This window comes from Meles meles, chromosome 5 (genome assembly GCF_922984935.1).
Source record: "Meles meles chromosome 5, mMelMel3.1 paternal haplotype, whole genome shotgun sequence".
In the NCBI taxonomy this organism is placed as follows: domain Eukaryota; kingdom Metazoa; phylum Chordata; class Mammalia; order Carnivora; family Mustelidae; genus Meles; species Meles meles.
The window spans coordinates 74,180,584-74,206,933 of record NC_060070.1 but is presented as its reverse complement, the minus strand read 5'-3'; the positions used below and the strand labels follow the sequence as shown (position 1 = coordinate 74,206,933).

The window sequence follows — 26,350 nt, the reverse complement described above, 5'->3', positions numbered from 1 at the left end:
TTATATAAAAATTATCCTATACTAATTAAAAGTAATAGCACCCTGGAGTAATTTTCTTTTTGATTGTTGTTGTTGTTGAAGTGGATGATAAGGAATGTATTGGAGGGATGGTAGGTAACTAATGGCTCAGGCAAAAAAAGACAGGATTTTCCACTAGAAGTATGAAAGGGAATCTGCCTGTGCAGATAAATAAATAAATAAATAAATAAATAAATGAATAAATTTAAAATAAAATAAAAAAAATAAAATAATAAATTTTAAATAAAAATTTAAAAAAAAAACTTAAAGGAAGTCTCAGAGAGTGTAAAATCTCTGGAGAATTGTAGTTGAATAAACTGTGGAACCCAGAAAGAATAGTTTCTATGCATATCACAACTTACTTAATCTATAGTCTAGGAAAAATTTTAAAAAATGCAGTGTTTCTTTAGGAATTAAAAAGTAGGTAGTAGACTTCTAATATACATAGCACAATGTGATGCCTACATTTTAATTTTTAAAAACCCATAAAGATTCTGCATTAAGTAATAGTCAAAAGTTTTTCATGCTATTTCCTAATAGCAAAAAGTCTTACATAAATACAGTTTATGTTATGCTGGTGTTTCTAATAACTGATATACAGGTACAACTAGTTACCTAAATGACAGAATCAATGTAATCATCAATCAAGTAATCTATTGAGCACGAAGCACATGAATAAAAATTATTCTACTCCGTTTTTGTTGTCATTGATTGTTAAGTTTTGCAGGTTAAGGAAAAAAGATGTGGAAGTAAAGTAATTAATCACTTAAGTAATGATCTATTGCTCAAATTTCAATCTGCAAGAAAGAAATGTTTACCCACAGGTTCCAAGTTATATAGTAATCTTTTTCTCTGATAAGACATCTCCAAAAAGATCTCACTGGCCAGGTTAAAACTTGCACACGTACTTTTTGCCCTGCTTACTTAAAACACCATAGGTACACGTAACCCTAGGGAGCTTTGTCATGCAAAAGAAGACTGAACAAAGAAGCATCCAGTCCATGACAGTGTAACTCAACATTAAAATTAATATTGCAGAAACGTGTGCCATAAGAAAATGTTATTAAAATATCAATGACTCAAAGATAGACCTTGCAAAAATAAGGAAAGGTAATTAATTATATGTACACTATTTCTTAGTCGTGAAGGCATATTAGCATGTTCCCTAGATAATTTGTTGGATTTATCAAAATCCACTTCTATGTTTTTCTTTAAAGATATAACTAACAATCTGATTCCTTAAAAACAATCTATACAGATAGCAAATAGCAGTGTTGAATACAGGCAATCTGACTCCAGAAATCAAATTTTTAACAATTTTGCTAATTTGTTATTTGGGTTTAAATTTATTTTAAGGAGGCTGAACCTGCTGACAGTTTTCTTTTGTTAAATCAGAGCTTTTTCTTTTCAGTAATAAGCTCCAATAACAGGTTCTAGTAAAGTCACTGAAAGGACAGTGGATTTTGAGGGTAAACCAGCAAATGACGACCCACTGTTGTCAGAGATGAGCCCACTGATCTTGCTTCCAGTGCCTTAGCATTAGTTTCATACACTTCCAGCCACCTACCTACCACGTGCTGCCCTCCCAGAGATGGGGGCCCTGGAAAAGCAGATAGCTTTCCTACACTGAAGAACAACATCCTTCAGCTCAGGAATAACAGAATCAAGCAGTACCTGAAGAAAATCCATTACAATCTCAATAGACACATAACCAAAGAACCTTACCTGTAGAATGATACCTATGAAGTAAGAGACTTTTTAATAAAATAGAAAAATCAACTCATGACAAAGCAATTAAAACAATATATTGTACTTCTTCCCCCAGGAATAAAGACAAGGTCCACCTGAAGAAATTGTTCATTTTTTTAAAAAAGCATAAATGAATTGTTCTTAGCTTATAAATTACCCAATGGCCACAATAAAATATACTTTCACATTATACATTCTCATTAGGTTTTGTAAAAAATTATAAATAGATTAGTATTTTAAATCTCAAGACCTAATGCAAAAGTGAACTTTCGAAAGAGGTAATTTTAATTTTCTGTGTCCAGGGACAGGTTTTCCCCGCTACTGGAAGAACGGGGTCCTTATGAAACTTTTCATAAACCTAAACAGAGAAAGAAGCAATTACATTAATTTATATGGAAAATTTTTTGAGCATTCCCAGACCCAAAAATAACTCTTTGCCTTTTCTGATACCTTAGGACACATCTTGCTTACAGATGCGCAAAATAAATGCAGATAAAGCACAGATGTTCACGCAGTTCAAAGCTATGGTAGCTTGATGCTAAGATATTGAATGTAGTTCCTGGAGAAGGAGCTTGGCGGGACCACCCTTGCAGCTGGGCTGTGTGCTGGCTGCTTCCATAATGGCTGGCTACAAAACAAAGTCTGCCCACTATTTTAGCTTTTCACTTTTCTCAGAAAAGTGGAAATCCTTTAGATTTCTTTCAGTTAACTAATGGTTTACTAAAACTTCACTTTAGTAAAAGCAAAGTGGCGTAAGGCAATATTTCAAAAAGCAGGTGGATAGTTCTACTGAACCTTACAGGGAGGATTTTGAACAATTCTCCAAACTGGTAAATGATTGGGTTTCTTTGTTGTTGTTAAACCATATAAAATCAGCCTCGCAAAATATAAAGTAGATATATTATGCATTGTCCAGTTTAATCATAATTAAATGAAGTATTTCTGGGGAGAAAAACAAAGACATGTGGACAACTTTTCCTTTTTTGTTTGCTTATTTTGAAACTACATGTAACTGATAAAAGTATAAATAATTATTCAAAATGCCTCCCCCTTGGATAATATAATTCATGAAACACTATTTCATGTTTAGTTTCCAAATGTTATTGTCAGAAGTCAGCAAACCAATTCAGTCTGAATAATGCACTCAAATAAAAAGGACTTTTTCTTCCTGAACAGAGACAAGGAAATAAATCTGTCAATAAGTAGCTCTTAGTCAACCAACAAATTTCGTACCTAAAACTACTGTTTTTCAGTATGTGGAAATAGTCTCACTACTTTGAAGGTTGTGTGCCAATGTTTTAAACATTTCCTCAAGAACAGGGCAAAAGGAGGGCGGAAGAGATGATCTCTGTTCCGAGGTGCTAGTATTTACCTCTTAGTATTACACACACAGTGAGATCCAATGACATGAAAACATAAACCAGAAAAGCATAGATGATTACCTGATATTCATTGGGCCAAAAGGTGCTCACGGCTAGCTCTGCCCGAAGCCAATCTCTACCTGTGAATCCAGTCACATTCCAAATTGGATTGGCAAGAGGTCCTTTATTCACCCTAACCAATATGTTCAAAGTGCCAGGATTCAACCCTTTCTGGCTATATAACAGGTAACTGAAATCAATACAGTGAGTGTCGTTCTCCTTCATCGTAGGCAGCTGAAGTCTGGCTTTTTCTCCAGGGTCATGATCTGAAGAGTCCACTATCATATAGGAACCTGAAATGACATTACATATAATAGAGCTAAATAGACACATAAGCAAAAGGGATCTCTAATAACAGGAAAAAAATGCTAAAAATAATACGAATCCATTCTCTTCATTATATTTAATTCAAAAGGGCTATTTTCTAGAACAGAACCATAGAAAAATAACAAACAAGTGGGTGAACTCAATTTTTAGTAACAGATATTGTTCAAAGTATGTAATACGTATCAATTCATTTGCTCTCTGAAACAACCTGTTTTACAAACTAGTAAACTGAAGTACAATTAGTAACTTATTCAAAGTCAAATAGAGTAGGTAGAGTCCGGTTCAAATCCCAATCCCAAATCTGTGGCCTAACTAAACAAAGGTCTTTCATTATCAAACATGCAAACAAATAGAAGCAATACTTATTCGGCCTGGCTTCCATAGAGGGGGCATCCTTCCCTTTCCCTATCATACCAGTCTTGCAGAGAGATGGCTTAACTAAGTGTCGGCACAATCCTTTCTGATTTCAGATCCCAAGATCACCATTTACATAACCTGGGTGACTAACCACTCTGATCTTAAGTTTAGGGAATAAGGATACTTTGCAGTGTACATGTGAGGAGAGAAGTTGAAAATGTCAATTTTTTAGATCTGAGAATCTGACATGTGGTGGATATGCCTACTTCTTTAAGCCTTGCCCACTAAGCTACCAGCTAACCATCATGGCCGCTGGTCCCAATTCTGCCACAGTCCTGCCATTAAGCCCCTCGCAGCTGCAAGAAACCTGCCTTGAAAACATTAGTCTAACTCCATTACCTTTGATTTAATAAATATTTCTTGGTTTGTCTCTCATAGGACATAAGAAATGCCAACCTCACAGCACCTCACAGTTCCACTCTCAAACACACAGTCTTAGTGATAAGTACAAACATGGGGCTTGAACATCAGCTGCAGCTATTAGTCCAAGGACCTCTGCAGAAAAACCACCAGATTTTCACACATCACTGTGGATTTTAAGGAAGATGAATCACAAAAATGTCAATATACCTATTTGTCACACTTAATGTAGACTGCAAAATTTTACTGTAATGTTCCCCCTAGGATGTAATTTTAACCAGAAAATATTAGGTGTAGGATTACAGAATCCACTGTTACAAGGATTACACCTGGACCTCTCTTCCTGACCAATCAAACCTGTTTCCTCCTTAAAACGTAGTCACTTTCACATTATACACTAAATATTCATTATTTACCAGTCTAACTAGTTCAATGTACCCCCCAAAGCAAGTTCAAATCATGGCAGATAAGAGGACTTTTACTACTTAAGAAACTGAAATTCCAAATCTGATGAATTCTCATTCTAGAGCTCAGAACTTAAGTAAAGATTTCCTATGATAACACTACCAGTTACCAGGCAAAGTGCAGAATACGTTTAGGATAGTGGTGGTTACTGATATTACTTCCACTTGATTTTTCTCCGTTTCTGAAATTGTCTTTTTTTTTAATTTCTTCTTCATTCTCACAGATTGCAGGCAGAGTAATAGAATAAATTGGTCATGTTTATTTTTGGAGAAATTATGTCTTTTTTTCTTTTTAAACAGGATATCCTGGATCCCAACCCAACTTGTACAAGCAGGATGTCTCTATTCTTGGTTATACTCACATTCTGAGGTCCATGTCTGATTTGCCAGGATGTCTTTCAGACTCACCAAAGCAGAGCCGACCAATGACCAGGCCTAAGATCTTAGACAAGTTACTTACTGTTATTGGACCTCAGCTTCTTCACAAACCTGTGACTTATTTCTCCACTGCCAGACAGATTTGTTTGTTGTTGTTGTTCTTTTCAGTGATGTTATGGCAGTAGTGAGCTTAAATTATTCTTACAAGTCTTCATCAATTATTGCTTCTGATTGTCGATTTCAAGGTAGTGCTCTTTAATTGACTTATGGGCTTTTAAATAGTTATTTTTTCCATTATAAAATAAACTGGCATAAAATATGCTTTGTCAAACATCTTAATTACATACTGTGATACTTGCCATTAAGACCATTTAGCAATTTTCATCCAGTTGCACTTTTAAGTTATGATAATTTTCTTATTAAGGAAATGGGATGAGCAAACTATATTAATTTATAGGAATTACCAATTGAATCATTAGAAAAGACAAAAGCCACAAAATAAAAGCTTGCTCAAACTACTCCGGCATTTCAATACAAGTTAATTAAAAAAAAAAAAAAAAGTGCTGCTATTTCATTTCTATAGAATATTTAAGCTAAATGAGCTTCTTTCAATGCAGTCTTATTATTGCTACATTTTCTGAGTGTTATCAAATAATATGCATTTATTGCATGGCTCCAGAAAGGAAGAAGCAAGCACTAGCACCAAAGAGCGAACCAAATACTTCTGCCAGCTGATTTCATACAGTGGCAATTTACCCAGCAGGCACCATGGAGGTAGCTGCCTATTTGACATAAGAGTTACTTTCATATTCCCAAACATAGAGAATACTATGCTATTCTTATCAAATTCTAAAAATTACTTCTACAGTCTCCCAGAATAACTGGCTGTAACACTTGAGTCAGGAAATTCTACAGTATACATTTCCCTCACTTTTATGTCCTAATTTAAGCTTACTTGCTACAGTTCTGTCACCAGCTAACTAATCCCTCAGGTTTCTAATAAGAGTTCAGTTCTATTTAGTTGTGATTTACCTATCTCAAGACTTAATAATGAAACATCTGTGCCAAACATGTATTATGTAGTAACTTTTAATCAATGTGATTTCTTTAATGCGGCCTTACAAATATTCCCTACAGTCTCTGGAGCAACAGAGGTATAAAATATATCATTTAAGACATAAAAGAAAAAGTATTAGGCTTATGATAATATTTTTTAAGAAGTATAAATTTCTGAAGAGCATTCTGACAATGAGAATCAAAAACCTGAAAAGAAATAGATGCCCTCATAATTTGGAGGATTTGATCCACCAAACCAAAGGATGTAAACTAGATAAACAATCTGTATACATACAAAGATATAGCTTAAAAAAAGATGTCCATCTCATCATGACATTATTCAAAACAGAAAACAGGGGCACCTGGCTGGCTCAGTCGGTAGAGCACTCGATCTTGATCATAGGGTTATGGGTTTGAGTCCCACTACTGGGTGTAGAGATTACTTAAACGTAAAATCTTTTAAGAAGTATAAAATAAAAAATAAAACAGAGAAAAGCAAAAATATTTTAAATGTCCAATAACAGGCAACGTAAGATTATGATAAATCAGTTTGATGAATAATTCTGCAGTCATTAAAAACAAATAACTAAAACCACTTGGTGGAAAATATCCACAACATGTTAAGTAAAATAAGCAGGTTATAAAATATTATACACATTTTGAAAAACCATATATATAAACTAAATACAATTGCGTAAATGTGTGTATTCATACAGTACATATACACATGTACATATGACAAGAAAAAAGAATATATAACAAAGAGTTAACTGTATTATCAAAAGGGACCTATAATTGTCATCTTTTTCTTATCTTCATGTGCATTCACTGAATGTTCCATAATGAACATGCAATAGATTTGTACTTTATTTTTTTTTAAGATTTTATTTATTTATTTGACAGAGATCACAAGTAGAGAGGCAGGCAGAGAGAGAGAGGGAAGCAGGTTCCCTGCTGAGCAGAGAGCCCGATGCGGGACTCGATCCCAGGACCCGGAGATCATGACCTGAGCCAAAGGCAGCGGCTTAACCCACTGAGCCACCCAGGCGCCCCAGATTTGTACTTTAAAAAAAGAGAGACTGCGTGAAGACTATCTTATGTAAGTAACATCAAATAATGATAAATACTTAATAAATAAACATAGGTATTTGCCTTTTAAAAATAAATCCTATTTGTATCCTACAGATTAACAGCACCTTGGCTTTCCAAAAAAACACAATACAAATATCAGAAACTCCTTATTAACATTCATTAAAAGAGGGGGGCAGTGAGTAAACTAAATAGCAGTTCTTATTTAAAAAGAATAACCAAGAAAACAAGTCCCATATTCAAAAATGCCACAGTCTAATATCTGAATAAGTAAATCATGTCCTATGGATTCTTTGTATTAATGAAAATCTTATCTTTAAGATATACTTCTAGGAATAACATAATAACACAGGAAATGGGATTAACTGCACAGAAAACAATGAATGATAAATAGGTTCCCATATTTCATCTTAAAACCCTTTATTTATATATCCTTTAGTACACTAGCAGAATATTTTTGTTAAGTTGATTCTTATTTAGAATCCACTGAAGGTACCCTGTTAAGTAAAACTGAAAGAAATGTCCACTTCTCAACCTGGTACTGACAACCCTCCATGATCTTTGCCATCGTAACCCCTCTGACTTCTCCAGTCTGACAGAGCCCTCACTACTTTCCCCACACGCCATGCCAGTTTCTTCTTCAGAACAGGCTCAGCCCTCCCTAAGAAAGCCTCCTTCATCTCATCCCTGTGCCAGCTCTTGCCCGTTGATCTCCCTCATCACCCCGTCCTTCTTGAGCTTTCCCTGAATTTGAAGCTCTTTGATACACTGTCTGCCTTCCTGGTTCTGGCCCTTAATTATGCACTGCTTTTGTACAAATTTTAAATAATTTATACAGGTATTGTTTATCCCTCTCAGAGGAGTGATAGAAAGTGCCTAATTTATTCAGAGTCCCATCAGCAGAGAGAAGCCACACAGAAAATCTAACAGTGAAAGTGTAATATAAGAATCATAAACTATGAGAAGAGAAACTCTAAGTTATAAAGAGAACCCTAACGCGTAACCACAATACCGCAGGAAGGACAGACGTGGCAAGGGGAGGGTGGCTGCTGAGAAGCAGATCTCCTTTTAAAGAAGGGGTAGTTGGCAGCCCACTGGATGGTGAAGGAGGTTGCTGGGACACTCAGGCCAGGGCTGGTCCGCGAGGAGGAAGACTCCCATGCATCAGGGTGCCATGAGGCCGGGGATGGGCTGCGCACATGTGGGGAGGCCCACGGCGAGGTGAGCAGGCCCGGGCTGGGGCCAGAAGCACACTAAGGGGCTGCATGTGCTGTGCACATCACTGGGCCACTGCCAGCTCTTCAATATTAGCATGAAAAGAACATAGAAGCACAATTCAAAGGAGTAGAAGCACCTTCCTGCTAAAGTCCCTTCAGCACCCTCTATGGACAAACAACAAGACACTGCAGGACAAACTGCATAGTGTTAACAACGCACTAGCTACAAAGGAGAAATGTTTCAATGGTCAACCTCCACTATCCCAGAGCAGGTAAGAAGGGGTGGGTTTGGAGCTGCAAAAGCAATGATCTGAAAACAGGCATAGCACCGAAGGAGGGCCTTACATGTTACAAGTTCAATAAGTAGTTATTAGTTGGTCATCTGGATGACCGAATAAACAAAGAGAGAGACACCAGCTCTCAGTTACAGTAACATATGACTGTCAAGGCAGTGACAACTTTACCTTTATGTGAGAGAAATTATCAGAAGATGTCAAAAAAACAGCAAAAAACCAACTGGAAATGGTTTGTGACACTTTCAAACGGAATCGTTCGATGAAAGAGTATAATATTTGGAAGTACATACTTAACATTTTTACGACAGCTACTCTTGTGTATATGAAAAACCTTCTATTAGAGCAAAGGTTCTGTAATGTTTTAGTCTCAGGACCACTTTTACACTCTTAAAAATTATTGAGGACATTTTCAGAGAGCTTTTATTTCTATGAGTTCTAACCGTCAATCTTGACCATAATAGAAATTCAAACTGAGAAACTTCAAAAGGCTTATTAATTCTTTTAGGATTAGCAACCATAAATCTATTATATGTTCATCTGAATAGCATATTTTTATAAAAACTACTATATTTTCTAAAACAAACAAAAAGTAATATGAAAAAGAGGCACCTGGATGGCTCAGTTGGTTAAAAATTTGCCTTCCGCTTAGGTCATGATCTGAGTCCTGGGACTGAGTCCCACATCAGGCTCCCTGCTCACTGGGGAGTCTGCTGCTCCCTCTGCCTCTGCCACTCCCCACCCCCTGGATCATACTCTATCTCTCTGAAATAAATAAATAAATAATCATTTAAAAAATGAAAAGAGCATTGTTTTACATTTTTGTAAATCTCCTTCATGTCTGACTTAATAGAAGACAGCTAGGTTCCTGTTTTTACTTAACCACTCAATCAGTTGTAATATCAGATATCATGTAGCTTCTGGGAAATTCGACCATATACTCATGAGAAAATTGGAGAAAAAAGGGAAAGACAATATCTTACTGCTATTATGACAATAGTTTTGACCATGCTGAACCCAAAAAGGGTCTTAGAAACCCAGGACCACATGTGGAGAGCCACTAAATATTAATATACACAATCCTTTTTATCTTTATGATCTAATGAGAACATTATCAGTGATTTTATTTATATTATGTCTACTTCGCTCAGTCTCTGCAGGGTATAAAGATGTACTCTAAAATGAAAGTCTTCACTGGGATGACAAAGAATAAAAATCAAAAATGCTGAATTTTTATATATCAATATAAATATAAAGGTTCTATTGTAACAGTCAGGCTTCATCAGAGAAACACAGCCAACAGGACACACCACACACATAAATACATAGAAAGAGATTTATTATAGAGAATGGTTTACATGATTATATAGACTAAGAAATCCAGGCCAATTATCCATATATAGTTCCAGTCAGAGTCCAAAGGCTTAAGTAATAGTCTATCTTAATAAGAATTTCTGTGTGTTCTAAGGACCATTTTGAATAGCTACCAAAGCACCAACACTCTGTGCAAAACAGTTACTTCTTAGCATTGAGTGAGATTTTCCTAGTAGGAACAAAGAACATGCCAGAAACTGTTGGTACGAAAAAAAATCAGAGATGCTGTACAGTAACATAGTTTTGTGCCTAGACAGCTTAAGAAGCAGCAAACAGGATCTCTGGATAAAGAGAACAGTGACAACTGAAATTGTGTTTTGGGGTCCCAGCTCATCCGGGGTGATTTCTTTGTTGTAAAATTAACGTCTCTTAAGCATTTCTGCTGCTGTTACCTTTGTGCTAAAGACAATGTCACTGTCTACTTTTTCATGTTTCAGCTTCATTTCCTTTACTGAGGTTTCTTCTCCTCACCCCATTTTTCTACCTCTGATTAGGTGGCAATGTAATACAGCAAGTGACTAAAATTAAGAACCTAGGAATCAGTTTGATTTTTCCCTGTCCTTCAGTTTCCTCTTATAACCCACTAGAAGTTTCTTTGGTCTCTACGTCCAAACCATGTCCTCAATTCATCCACTTCTCTTCATCTTCACTAGTTTATCCAACTCCTCTCATCTCTCAGGGGGACAACTAGAACCACTGCCAACAGGTTTCATGACTCCCTACTCCTTTCATGGTTCCCGACTAGCAGTCCTACAATAGCTTTCTACAGACACCCAGATCCACTTTTCTCAAAACATACAATTACTCTTTTTTCAGCTGTGCAGTGCAATGAGAACTAAATCCAAACTCTGCACTCTATAGCCTATCAGCTTCAATACAATCTGGCCCCTGCCTTCCTCTCATGTTATCTCCTTCTCCTTTCTTCCCTCACTCAACATGCTCCAGATACAGTGGGCATCCTTCTGCCCATTAAAAATCCAAGCTCATGCCTGTCTCAGGTTGGAGTACTCTCCCCTCCACTGGATTACTTTTATCATTCAGGTCTTGGCACAGTACCATGCTGCCTTGGTGATCACAGCTTTGTAGTAAAGCTTGAAATCAGGTAACGTGATGTCTCCAATTTTGTTTTTGTTTTTCAACATTTCCTTAGCAATTCGGGGTCTCTTCTGATTCCATACAAATTTTAGGATTATTTGCTCCAGCTCTTTGAAAAATACCGGTGGAATTTTGATCGGAATGGCATTAAAAGTATAGATTGCTCTAGGCAGTATAGACACTTTAACAATGTTTATTCTTCCGATCCAAGAGCATGGAATGGTCTTCCATCTTTTTGTGTCTTCTTCAATTTCTTTCATGAGTGTTCTGTAGTTCCTCGAGTACAGATCCTTTACCTCTTTGGTTAGGCTTATTCCCAGGTATCTTATGGCTCTTGGTTCTATAGTAAATGGAATCAATTCTCTAATTTCCCTTTCTGTATTTTCATTGTTAGTGTATAAGAAAGCCACTGATTTCTGTACACTGACTTTGTATCCTGCCATGTTACTGAATTGCTGTATGAGTTCTAGTAGTTTGGGGGTGGAGTCTTCTGGGTTTTCCATACAAAGAATCTGTGAAGAGAGAGAGTTTGACTTCTTCATTGCCAATTTGGATACCTTTTATTTCTCTTTGTTGTCTGATTGCTGTTGCTAGGACTTCTAATACTATGTTGAACAAGAGTGGTGAGAGTGGGCATCCTTGTAGTGTTCCTGATTTCAACGGGAAGGCTGTGAGCTTTTTCTCAGTGAGGATGATATTTGCTGTGGGTCTTTCATAGATTGATTTTATGAAGTTCAGGAATGTTCCCTCTATCCCTATACTTTGAAGCGTTTTAATCAGAACGGATGCTGGATTTTGTCAAATGCTTTTTCTGCATCAATTGAGAGGACCATGTGGTTCTTCTCTCTTCTCTTAGTGATTTGTTCTATCACACTGATTGATTTGCGAATATTGAACCATCCTTGTAACCCAGGGATGAATCCCACCTGGTCATGGTCTTGGCACAAATGCCACTTATTGGTGAAGAGTTCCTTGGCTTGTTAACTAAAGTAGTTCCTTCTAAGATACTTTTTTTTTTTTTTTTTTTTTTTTTTCTTTTAGAGAGAGAGAGAGAACACATGAGCAGAGGAGTGAGGCACAGAGGGAGACAGAATCTTAAGCAGGCTTCATGCTCCATGTGGAACCCAACTGAGGGCTGGACCTCGGGACCCTAAGATCATACCCTAAGCCCAAACCAAGACACTCAACTTCTAAGAGTCTTCCTAACATGTCATTCTTTGTTACTTCCTTCATAGCACTTGCCACTTAGTGAATTTGTTTACTTGAGTGAAAAACTCCACAAAAAAATTCAAAATTCATGTATCTTGCTCGTCTAAAAATCTAGAACAATGTCTGAAGCATTGGTATGAAACTGAATGTCTTTATGAAAAAATCTGACAACTCTTTATTGCTATTTCCTGTTCTGCATATCCTTAGCATTTCTATAATGCACTCTTATATACCAAATAAACAATATCTATCGGTGCATCTGCCCACCCCAGTGTAAGCTTTTCGAGATCAAGAACTTTTTTTTCCCCACATTGTACCTAACAGAGGGATTTTTGTAGCTGTAAACTTTTGATGAACTGAATTGAAGGCAAAAAAAAAAAAAAGGAAGAATCTCAAAAATGGTAACTGTGTTGGTTTTAATTCAAATATAAAACAAAGAGGAAGAAAACAGAGAATGTGAGAAATGACCTTAAACAATGTTCTCAATCTTGACAATTCCCCTAGAAGGTTACAACACTTTGGTAAGGCCAAGATAGGTGCTCTCACTTTTTTGCATGATTATTATTAATTCTCTAAACTTTCATATTCTATTATTTCTTAAGATTATGCGTCTCTTCTAATGGAATTCACTCCCAATGTCATATAACTTGTTTCCAAAAGAATCAAACACCCATTACAAAATATCAGGGTGGGAAAAACAAACTTGTCTCTCAAACTTCAATACAAAACTACTGACTGTGGGGGCGCCTGAGTGGCTCAGTGGGTTAAAGCCTCTGCCTTTCGCTCAGGTCATGATCCCAGCTTCCTGGGATCGAGCCCCGCATCGGGCTCTCTGCTTGGCAGGGAGCCTGCTTCCTCCTCTCTCTCTCTCTGCCTGCCTCTCTCCCTACTTGTGATCTCTATCTGTCAAATACATAAATAAAATCTTAAAAAAAAAAAAAAACTACTGACTGTGCATCTTAGCCGATGCAAACAAGTCAGAAAACAAATTTCTGTCCCCAGAATGTCCCTTCCATTGCCCTGGCAAAATATGAAACTGCTTCATTCATATTCTGCAGGAATAAAATTTCTTGTAATCCCTGAGAAGAACAGCTTTGTATTTGTCCTGGGTATCCAACTGACATTTGAAAATAGGACAGATGCTAAAACTTTCAGACAACACAAAACACTAAAACGAAGGTTTCACGTAAAATTAGCACAATTCTTGGCAGAGTAGGGAGTTTACCTGCTACATGTTAAGATTTAGGAACTGGACCAAACATTGTGCTATAGTTTAATCTCCTTCCCCTACAACATCTTAGAAAGTAAAAGCAGGAATCTACCTGGCACTTTCTTTGACCACCAGAATTTTCACTTTCCTCTGCAGGACACAGAAAACCTGTGCAGTAGGATTATTAGATGTGTTACTGAATACCACCTGCCCCCTCATCAGAAGAGGTAGATTTCACAATCTGCTGGGCTTTTCTCTCCAGGGTCTTTCAGGAGTCCAGTTTTCCTTACCTCTTACCCATCGTCTAGCTTGGGCAAATAATTTAACTTTGCTCGGTCTTAGTTTCCATTTCTTGAAATCCTTCAACCGTTGCAGTCTGCTCTTAGGACTAACTGAGATCATCCACATGACATGCTAAAGTCCTTATTATTTGTCCCTTCAGACAGATTCATTCCTTTTTCCATCAAATAGTAGACAAAATAAAACTGGAAAATGTAGGAAAAGAACATTTTCAGAGATAAAAACCGAGATGACAATGTTATGGAGTAGTATACTTAAAATCTTCCAATTCGCAGATACTTGAATGTTTCTCAAGCTTTCTGTTTACAACCTACCCAACCCCTTATGTCCCAGTGTATCAATCCTCCTTCTCAGCTCTTTCCTTCTATTCCTCTCTAACCTTCTTTTCTTACTTTCTTCATTATTTTTGAAATCTCATGTAAGCATAGAATACTTTCCCCAGAAACACACATACACACAAATGTTTACCAACAACTGTAAAGAACCACAGATCTAAGTTTAAGATCTCCTCTTAGATTTGTCTAATTTCTGAAATCCTGGCACTTATCCCATAGCTCTACAACCTACCTAGCTTTTATGTACTGTGGTACTGAAATGTTTTGAGAAGTAGTTGCTAAAATGAAAAGCAACTTTAAGAGAATGATCAGAGTTACATTACCCCAAAAAGTAAAGGAGTCTTTGTACTGTAGCCAATTTTGTAATCACTTGCCTTTTCAAAGGAACCCAAATTGGAAAGAACAGTGGAAGGTAAGAGAAGGTAGTAGTATAGCCTGTGCTCTCTGGAAACTGTCTAATGACTAAATATCATACTAACAATTCCAGCCTGTTGTTTGGATATACTGAGCCCTGTTAATAATAGAAGGCCAGAACTTACAGTTAGTAGAGAAGGCCTGTTCAGTGCTCTATATTTTCATATAAATATATTTTTTCAAAGTCAAAATACTCTACTTCATAATCACAGTATGTCTGAAGGTAGCAAAAATTTATTTTAATATATTACAAGAACTGGCTCTATTTGAGTCAACATTAAAAGAGATCATAACAACTATTCCTGAATAGGCAACTAGCATGTAATGATCAATTAGAGAATTCAGGTTGAGCAAAATTTCTCAACTGAGTTCTCAGGTTCAAGGGGAACCAAGCTATAGGAGCAACTCAGCTGACAAATCAAGGAAGTTGCTTCTTTTATCAAAGTACAAGGACCATGAAAGTTCCTGACTACACTAGAAGACGCGTCATAAAAGGTTCAAAAGGAAGGCATAGCATATACCCACCCATCACCCAAATAAAAGCATATTCCTAGCTGTGAAATGGTTTAAGAATTTGTGCTCTGAAGCCAGAGACCTGATTTTGCTGCCTAGCTCTAACGTTACCCACCCCAACCATTCACGTCTCCCATCTACCATGTCTCCCGTCTACCACTCTACCGATGAAAATGTGAGGCCCAAAGAGATAAGTATTTTAGTTTGAAAGGATTATTGCAGGGATTACGGAAATGGGAAATAGCAAAATAAAAACATGTTCCTACTTTTTTTTATTTACAGAGTATTATCTAAACCAAAAATCTATCTACTTGTTTTTGAAAACAGTGCCTCTCTTAGAAGCCCATGACAAACAAAGGAAAAGAAAACCAAAATGGTATGAAAGCATAAAACATGAGGGAAAAAAGTAAGAAACTGAGTTTACAGAAAGGAAGAAAGAGTCCAAGTGAGAGGAGAGAAAAACAAACTGCTTACACTGAAAAGTCTAAGATGCAGGAAGACAGGACATCAGAGGGAAAGACAGAATTTTACAGAAAATGGGGTTATATTTACTTTCTGTCTTCCCAAGTAGCTTCACAAACCATCCAAATATGATAAAAGAAACTGAGGCCCCAGGAGACAAAAAGGCAAAAGAACAGTATCATCACCTCAAATGTTGAGATTGGTGTTTTTGTTCACAAGATGTTCAATCATCTATAATTTGAGGATTTAATATAAAATAAAATAATACCAGAGATCCATCCATTTATTACTGGCTCTCCTGAGCCTACATTAATTTAAGGTAGTTCTAATGGAATTAGTGGTTCACTATACTAGAGCAAAGTAAAATACCGAATCATATCACTCTAGCTTAGGCCAAACTATTCCATTTCTGGTGCTGCCAATCCAGCTGTTATTTAAACAAACAAACAAACAAACAAACACACCTTATCAGCTGTGAAATGCCATACTGGCCAATGGGGGTAAGAACAACATACAAATTCTTCTCTGACTGTTGGCAGACAATTAATTCAACTTCCTCTTAGCAAATACAATCGCCCAAGGACACTCCTCCAACAAAACATTCCTTTTAAACATAGTCAGAAAAGCTGCATCATGTAAGTGACCTCCATTCCAACAGTGCTCTTTTGCCATGAGAGCATCTTAGGACTGTACTTGAATGTTTTCATAAATGCTAACTTAAGGCTCAATGGATGAACACAAACATTGAGAAACTGCAGAGTTTCAGTTCCCACACTAACTTTTTAAAGTTTCCCTCTGGGGCGTACTGTAGAAGCAAAAATAGAAAACAGTTCCAGCCAAAATAACAGTGGGAACTCTGACCAACAATCCAGCACAGGTGTTTCCCAACCTCCCCCAAAGAAGGAGGGTCTTTCCTTTATGGAAAAGAGAGAATTTTCAATAATTTCAAAAATTTGATTTTCAGATCTATCTATCTACTATGAAGATGCACTTTCAGCAAGTTAAGATAAATGGAAATACCTTAAGTACACAGAATAAGATCAAATCTCTCTCCTTGAGAATAACCAGAAGAATAAGTCCCAACATTTTCTTCTTCTAACTACAGCATTATCACATATCTCCCGAAGAGCTCTTTACATGACTTTTAAAAAGAAGGTAATTAAAAAAAAAAAAAAAATAGTTCCTACAAACAGTGACTAAAGCCTGTAAGGACCATGAGCTGGCAGTAATCATGCCAATCACGGTGATCTACATCAAATTAGATGCAACACAAATCTATTGGCTGAAGAATCGACCATATGCCTCGACAGAGATAAGGCAATATATTCTAACTGATACTCAAAATCCTTACATCTGATCCACAGAAATCTTGCACTGCTTATTTGCCATGAATTACCAGCATGAATTCACAGTTCGTAATTCATAATGCTATAATATGCATTTTTTACCCCACCTTTTTACTTAGAAGGCTGGTAGTCTCTCCTTCTTCCCTAGGGAGCTCAATTTCCACCTTCTCCATGAATTCCTATAATTGACCATACAACTCTGCAGGTGATTCACAAATTTTACATTTCCTACCTCATAGTGTTATGATGTGCTGAATTTTCCAAACTCAATAGTAAACTTCTTAAGTCTATTGCCTCTCATTATGACTTTTTGCATAGTGATCTATATATAGCAAATATTCAATTAATGGAAATGATGTTGGAGTCTAACTGGAATATATTAATTAACAGAACTGCTTAATCTTATAAAAATATCTAGTAATCCAATCTTCCAGTGAGAAAGAAAATAGATACGTAAATTGCTAAGCATTACATAGAATATGAGTTTGAGAAAAGTTAAGTAACTTATTCAAATCTCAATCCAAATCTAATACTATAACCTTTTGCTTTATTATACTGACTATAAAAGTGAATAAGAAGTTTAGTTCAGGGGCACCTGGGTGGCTCAGTGGGTTAAGCCTCTGCCTTCAGCTCAGGTCATGATTTCAGGGTCCTGGGATTGAGTCCCACATTGGGCTCTCTGCTCCCTCTGCCTGCCTCTCTGCCTACTTGTGATCTCTCTCCCTCTGTCAAATAAATAAATAAAATCTTTAAAAAAAAAAAGTTTAGTTTACAAAGAAGTAATATAACTCAAATATTTTCAAACTACATGGAAAACCTAGTAAACATGCATTTAAAGTTCTCTAACAAATACAATCTTAGTACTTTTCCTTCAATGGGGCTTCTTCCACATCGATGAGGTATGACACAAAAGAGCAAAGCATCAACAAACACATACCAAAACAAACCTGTGCCAACCTTTGTAAAAGAGAGGCTGGTTATGGGATCATATAATGCAAAGATATGACCTCATCCAAAAGGCCTGAAGGTATTTCCAGGAAAGAGAATTCGGAGCTATGGTCTGAAGAATGAAGGTTATTTGAAGACGAGAAGAAAGAAGATCATTTGAGGTGGTAGAAACCAGTAGCGTGAAGGACCTGGAGCAGGGCAGATTATAACAAATAAAAAGACTGAATGTTTGGCTGGACTGGAGAAAATGAGAGCGGTAAGGATGGAGATGCAGAAAATAAAAAGACCAAGAAGTTCTTATAGACAAATATATGGAGTTTTAAATGTTACAGAACATTAAAAAAAAAAAAAAAAAATCAAGCTGTGGGACACAGAGGTTAGTGTCCTAAGTCAGATTTTGGAAAATAACTCCAGCTACATCTATATAGAATAGATGGCCGATGGGGGAGAGTGAGCAATCAGCTGCAGCACCCCAGTAAATACATATATATATTTAATTCAGGTAGTAGATGATGGGGATGATGTGAAGCAACCATCCCAAAGCTGCAAAAGATGTAAAAATTAGCAAGACTTGGTGTTGCATGAAGTGTGGAAGTGAAGAAGAGACAGGTGCTCAGAATGTATAACTATACTTCTTGCTCATACACCCAGATAGACAGTGGTGACATTCCTTGAGTCTTGGGACACTGGATAAAGATCAATTGGGGGGGGGGGGTCAAGGAGGGAATCAGTTTAAGTTCTTTATTTTAAACAGTAAAATCTACTGTATAATTTTCAGCAAACAAACAAACAAACAAAAAACATTATTAAAGGATATCAGGAGGCCCAAATAATGACCAAGATATACTCTAGGATCCCTCCACTGGGGACCCACTACTGGGCACAGGTAACACCACTCCCAATATCCAGGCTGGATCCTAGACTTTGCTGCCACTAAATGTCTATGCTTCCACTTTCTGCAGAAGGAAATCCTCATGGTGCCTCCTTTCTGCAATCAATAGTTTCCTAATCAAAGCTCTTTGGGTTGCCTAAATAGTGCATATTTGGTCACCTGTTGATCTCATAACTATAAGGATGGCTGGAAAGGTAAGTATTCAACTTGCTACTGAGACCATGAGAATTCAAAAGGCAAGAAATCCACCACATATAGGAAAGGCTGCCAAAAAGAATAATAAATATCATATGAGAAAGAAGAGGCATTAATTTTGTTGTGACATACCAGAGAAGATGTCAAGTAGGCAGTTGGATATATGATTCCAGATCTCAAAGGAAAGATTTTGGCTATAAACACATTTATAAATCGTCTGCATATATATTCCATAGCACTATTGAGGGGTGAAGAGTTTTGTTTGTTTGTTTTTGTTTTTTGCTTTATATAAACATTTCAACAAAATCTTAAATACTTTAGAAACCTAATATAACAGTAAATGTAACTAGTCAAATTAATGTCACACCATATACTACTATGGAATACAGAATACAACAACCTTGTTGCAAATCTTTTTATCACTAATAGGGATAGAAAAACTGCAGGAGGCACGGGAGAAATTCATTCATAACCCTCTAACTTATATGGCTAGCTCTTATAACTAAGAATGTTCTTACCATCTTCTACCAAAACATTATTTCAATAGCAATTAACAATTTGGATGACTTCCAAGACCCCACAACAGACTCTGTCTGCAGCTGGATGAAAGCCACTTAATCTTGCCACCCACAAGCACACATGACTAGTTTGGGTACCTCGAACGGATCCATCTCTTTGACCCTCTCTAAACCTATCTTTGAATCTGAACAGCCATCTCCTAATCGATTTTTTTCAAATACGAACCCAGAATTCCCTGTTGAGTGTGTGTATATTTACTCTGATCAACACTCAGCTGAAAAGACAATGTGTTCCGGAAAATTTTTAAAAATTGACAAGATACTAAAACAGACATATGTATCCGGAGGGGCAAAACTGGAACTAAATGTGATGGAAACATCATTGTGATTATCCTCTTCACAGTAGTTTTGGCCTAAAATTGCCTCCTGGAACACAGAAAAGCTCATAAATATCCTTCTACACCTGAAAAATTAAAATAAATAAATGAGAATCTAACGAACAAGTCAGTCCATGGTGACAAAACAGCTTCAGTGACATCTGCTGCGTGAAGCAATTCACCCTGCTTATCAGTACTGGGCTTCCAGCAAGGCCCTGGGCCTAAGGACTTCCTTAGGCTTGGAAAAGCTCCCCACTTGGGGGGCAGTCACAGCATCACACCTCTGAATTCTTCTTTTACAGGTAGAAATGGCCTCAGGATCAATTTCCTTAGGGTAGTGATGTAAAGAGTGGTTTCACCCACTTTTCTGGTTATCCAGCATATCTAGAATGCAATGCAAAAGTCACAATTCCTACCCTAACCGCCCTCCAGGAAAAACCCAGACCCGGAGGGTGGTGGCAGGACAGAGGCAGCTAGGGAGCTTGGCAAAGGAAAAAAGGAGGAGCCTGAGAAATCTAATTCAACAAACTTAATAGATTTGTTCAGATGACCTACAAGAAGGATAAGACTTCTCCACTGGCTAGAATTTCCTCCTAAAATAAGTCCGTTTGTTTAAGTATAAACTATTTCTTGGTTCTCTACCAAATCAGTAAAAATAGCCGAGAGTCCATGGGTCTGAAGTGTCAGAGTAAACCCAGAAGGCTCGTAACATAAACATGAGACCAGACAGGGTTTCCAGACTTTTGCTGTTGATGAACATTTCTTTCAAGCACCAGTCTCACTATGTTGGTTTCCTTAAGGAGTGCTCATTCTAGCAGACCCAGCAACTGGGTAAGCATTATTACTTTTACCTTAAAAACCTCTAAATGTGCAAGAAAGCATGCTCGGTTAAATCCCTATGGACATGAAACCGTTTAAGAGTAAAAGTCCTGATTCAGTGTTTCTCAAACATGAGTAAAATACCAAGCTTTAAAAAGGAAAACTTTCTCAGGGACCCTAGTGTTAACTTGCAGACAGATAATCTCTGAGTATTATATTATTATAATAAGTTCATTCATACAAACAAATGTAAAAATCAATAAAATTTAATTAACATTTATTTAGCATAATAAATTATGTTCTGTGGAATCAATGTTGCAAATATTACATTATTAATAGTGAAAATATATATACTTGTTTGTTTTATATTTTATATTTCCCTTTTGGGTTGGATTCTTTTCATTTTGATCACAATGAAATATCACTTGAGTCGCTGTTATTATAGTATTTGTTACTTTTCTTTGATAGTGATTTTTAGCCACTAACCCATGCTTTTGATGAACCAAAAAATTTAAGAACACATTCCAAATTACAATAATAAGAAAAAGTTAAAGCCACTTACTAAAGTTTTTTCATGATTATTATATTTGTTGTTAACAAAGTTTTTCAAGTTCATATGTATAAACTCAGGAGCTGTACAATATATATGATAAAAAAAGTATATCAGCTGATATAAATATCACAGTTTACTTATTTTATGTTTTCTATGCTTATGACATGTATTATCTGCCACATAGTACCTAAATTCTCCCATCACTTACATCTATATGAACTACTGTTAAACCTTCATGAGTACCCTAAAGTATAATACAATTCATACTTTAGCAAAGATTTGCAAAGTCTAACAAAGACATAACATCAGCAGAAAGATAAATAATTTCTCTGAATTATTCCTTAATCATCCAGATCATCTTAAACACATATGATTTTTGGACTCATAAAAATAAAAGCTCCAATTTTTAAAATTTTCACAGAACTCAGAGAATATGCCCACACACTGTAGTTTGAGACAGGCTGCCTTGGCTCACTTAGTAATAAATTCAGCCTCAAAGAAAATTTATCATTTACAACACAGATAACTGTAGACAAGTACCAAAAGGCACACTGGAACAAAATTATGTTGACACAACCCTAAATTCATTTTCTTGTTAGAAAACCCATAATTCTCTTTAATTTTTCTGAAGAAAAACATTTTTTAAAAAGATACTTAGAAGGATTAAACCCGTTAAAATAAGAACCACTGCTTTATATTCTGTGCCTTCCTCTTTGAACCCAGCTTTAGAATTTAATACTAACTAGGAAAGGCTTTGTTTCTACTTAAAGTAGTGTAGAAAAAAATAGGTAACTAATTTCTGTGTTTTCTTTTCAAGCTGGTACCAGGAAGCTTAGCATCTAATTTGATGTCCAACTAGAAAAACAATGTAGGCCTCAGTGGCGGAAACATTTAGGTTCATTGGCTATACACTGGATTTTACAATCATATTTGCATTCTTTATCCTTATTTATCTTTGCCATTTGGATAACTATCTTGGAGGTAAGTCACCTCAAATTATTTGTGTAACAATGCAAAGTAAAAGAAAGTACATAAATTAACTAATGCATGATTAGAAAATGAAGGCAGCCCCAACACATTCATAAGACCGAGTTTTCTATAAGTGTCTACCTCACCTTGTCAAAAGCCCAAAAGTCACTTCTACATAAAATTGTGAATAGACAAGTTAGTCAACTGTGATTGCCTGCTAAGCTATACCTAAGAGTAAGTAAAACCATCTACTGGCTGTCTCAATATTGAAACACAGTTAGGAACACAGTTATGTCAAGAAAAATATGTAGTTACACCTCCACCCAGTCATTGGCTCATCTTCCTTGAATAGTGCGTGTTGCCTATGGAATAGCGTATACTAAAATATATCAAAATGTATTAAAAAATTGTGAATTGATCCCCACTTGTAGAAGAAAGTAGGAAATCCATATTATGAATAAAATTAAAATAGTAGAACCACAGGGGAAAAAATAAATTCAAAGGAGAGTTTTAAAAATCACCTTTTTTATTCTAACAGATTTTCAAAGAAGAAATCTTCTGATTAGAAGAAATCCTTTAGGGGTGCCTGGGTGGCTCAGTTGGTTGGGGGACTGCCTTCAGCTCAGGTCATGATCCTGGAGTCCTGGGATCGAGTCTCACATTGGGCTCCCTGCTCAGTGGGGTGTCTGCTTTTCCCTCTGACCCTCACCCCCTCTCATGCTCTCTCTCTCTCAAATAAATAAATAAAATCTTTTAAAAAAAAAAGAGAGAGAAAGATCTCTTTCAATTCTGAAATCTTTCTATCCTACCAAAATCTACAATGATCATCTTTCCATTGGTGAAAGAAAATTCACAAATACTCCTTTTAAAATCAGAAATGGAAGAAAGAGGTCCCCTATGTTTCTAATGAATGTTGTTCTGGATATACTGGACAAGGCAGTAGGATAGATGATATAAATAAATATCACTAGATAGTTTGTTATCATTAATAAAAGCGATACAAGGTTTTCTAACATGTAAAGAATAAACAAAGAAACAGAAGATGACTGGATTTACATTTTTAAAAACGTTATTCTTATAGGTTAACTCTACAGTACATAAAATAGATATTAACAAATTCCCTTAGAATAAAAAAATTTAAATAGAAATTTGGCTGTTAAATCCTTTGTCCAAAAATATTTTATAAATTATGTGAAACATAGTTGTTTGCATTTTTAGCTGCTTGGTAAAATATACAAGGGCAAAGTTCTTATTTCTCCCAGGTCCAGCTGAAATAAACAAATCAGATCTTAAGCTAAGAAACATCTGCAATTTTGTCTATTTTTCTAAGAGTCAGATCAAACTTGGTTTATTCAAATCCTAACTGTAGCACTTTAAGTGATTTTCACAACTCAGTTCCCCTTTTATAGACTCGACCTCTTACCTGCAAGAGAGTTAACACCACCTGCCTTATAGAACTTTTGAGAGGTATACACAGACAGCACTTAACCCGTTAAATGTTTCAAATATTTCATAGAAAAACAAATTTCTGTGCTTTGTTGTCTTATCTTGAAAATAGGCCCTCACTTTCCTCACCCAAAGGACGGAAGAGATCTGTCCCTCTCACGGATCCTCTGTTGCAGACAAGTCAACAAGTGTATCCTGATCAACAGAACCAAGATGGAATGTATCCCTGAGGCCATCCTCTCTGCATGCACCTACGGGGCTCATTCTTTTAGAAACCCTTCCTTCACCACTTCTCCAAAGAAGTCGCACTCATCTCTCAAAAACCAGCTCAAGTCACATAAGGATCTGTATCCTGAATTTGCGAGCAATGGGAGATCTGTTTGCCAAAACACATAAGGTGATACCTCCCAATCTAACACATATGCAGCCTGACACAAAATTAAACCAAGGTTATTCACAGTCTTTCTCCCAATCTCTGCAATCACCGCTCATTTCTAAAGACAGCTTCTGTTTATACTTCTCAGCTTCTGTCATACTCCTGGAGGACAGCGAGAATAAGATGGGAAGCTGTTAAATTACTCTAAGGAAACTATACATTTGCTTATTTAATATAGGGCAGAAAGCTACAGAAAAATAGTATCCTGCAAGTAGAAGAAGTGAAGAAGAGTTGCAGAAAATTAGAGCCACCGTGCTATGTGATGTAGAACAGCGAGGAGTCATATAGAGTTTTTTTAAGCAAGTTTTCCACTTATAATGATGCATGGCATATACACACACAAATACATTAATACATACATCCACCACATAAATCTGCAGAAGACTTAGTGAATGCACACTATTTTAAATGCTTTTTGATACTGAATATATCGATGCTTCTCTTTGATATGACACCAAACGGAACTAAGCCTTCATGTATGAACAAGAAGATGAAGCTTTGTCCCCATTATATATATGAAAACTTAACTCTGAGATTGCTACAGAGTATCCACCGAGTGGTGGCTGCTCTCATCCTACTGTTTATTCTTTATGTATTCTCTCTTTTTTTCCCCATATCCTCAAGAAGACAAGACATCTTGCTGATGACCATATCTTACACCACTACAAGCTCAGTATCCAGCACCGTACTAAAGAAGGGGTCAGGAATCAGTAAGTATTGGATAACTGAATCACTGACATTTGAGAAAATCCAACATCTGAGACAGAAATAACTAAGGTTACAAGGTGAAGCTCAGCTTCAGGAGAAATAAGAATGTTTTCCAATTTATTTCTCCTCCAGCACCATCTAGGTTTCCTCCTCTGTACATAACTGGGATTGGAGAGATAATATATGTGCTAATCCTCATGCAAAGGAAGAACACACTACTTGTATTTGTATCCCATATCACTGATACATCTTATAACCATGAAGGTGTTTCATACAGCCTGGCCTATATATTGAATGCCCTGATATAATGAATCAAAATGTATAAGCCAAAAAAAAAAAAAAAAGTATAAGCCTATTTCCATTAGAAACATGTATCTCAAATAGAAGGACTCAATTTTAATTACAAAAGAAAGTGGTAGGTTTTTTTTTTCTTTTAAAATCCACTGTATCTATTTTCAAAGAATATATATTTCAAGAAACAAACACCTTACCTACTTTTACCTTAGTGAAAAGCAGAAAAGAATGTGCTTTCACCTTAGTATACACCAACTGCCTCAAAAATGTTCGAATGAATAACAATCCGAAGCAGGAAGGACAAGAGAAATCCAAGGATATTATTATACTGCTATGTTTCCCTGTTACGCTCTGAGTGGCTAAAATCCCACAAAATTATGTGGGTTTTACAGACCTCAGAAATCACTCCATTCGCTGTATGTTTTATAGATTAAAAATCTGAAAAACACTGACTTGAAGTGACATGTCTAAATGACAAATATTCAAGGAAACAAAGGAAAACAGAAAGATGAAAACTGAGAACAAATCTTTTATTTTTGCCTGATAGTGAGTAATCCTGTCATAAGAGTTGAAGTTTTTAGCCAATCTTCCAGTATATCCCTTTGTATAATAAACCTTCAATTAGTTAATTTCCTAAGCACGATGATTTTATTAATAGTCTGTTATAAAGTCCCAATCCAAAAATTTCATAAATTATATGAAATAGAATTGTTTTCCTTCTCAGCTGCCCGACAAGTTAATCCAATACAAATTCTATTTCTCTCAATAAAGAGACGGATCTTATGGAAAGATAAAACATTTATAAAGCTTATAATTATTCCCAACAATAGGGAGGGGGTCAGAACAAACTAATTTAGTCCACGTTTAGTGTATATTTGCGCACATCATTTCTCCTTTCTAAAACACAGGTCCTTCCCCTATTGAACAGGGATAATATAGCCTGCCTCATAGGACTGGCATGTAGAAGATATTGGAGAGCATCAGCAAAGCACTCAGCACAAGGCTTGACATAGAGCAAATCAAAATAAACGATAACCCCGTGCTTTCTATCCCTGTAACAATTGGAAAGGAATGATAAAATATTAATTTACATGCCTCAAAAGTCTGATCTTAAGTGTCAATACCTTAACTCTCAAGCACACTAAAAA

General features: G+C 36.3%; 1 protein-coding gene across 11 annotated transcripts in view; it reads right to left on the bottom strand.

Moving 5' to 3' along the window:
- Positions 1-26,350, bottom strand: part of PTPRK (protein tyrosine phosphatase receptor type K) — a 567,969-nt gene that overhangs the window by 357,008 nt on the left and 184,611 nt on the right. For all 11 annotated transcript variants that reach the window (XM_046004511.1, XM_046004500.1, XM_046004501.1 and 8 more), the window contains exon 3: positions 3,210-3,481. In XM_046004511.1, the coding sequence (XP_045860467.1) occupies positions 3,210-3,481 (272 nt within the window). The remainder of the gene's footprint in view (positions 1-3,209; positions 3,482-26,350) is intronic.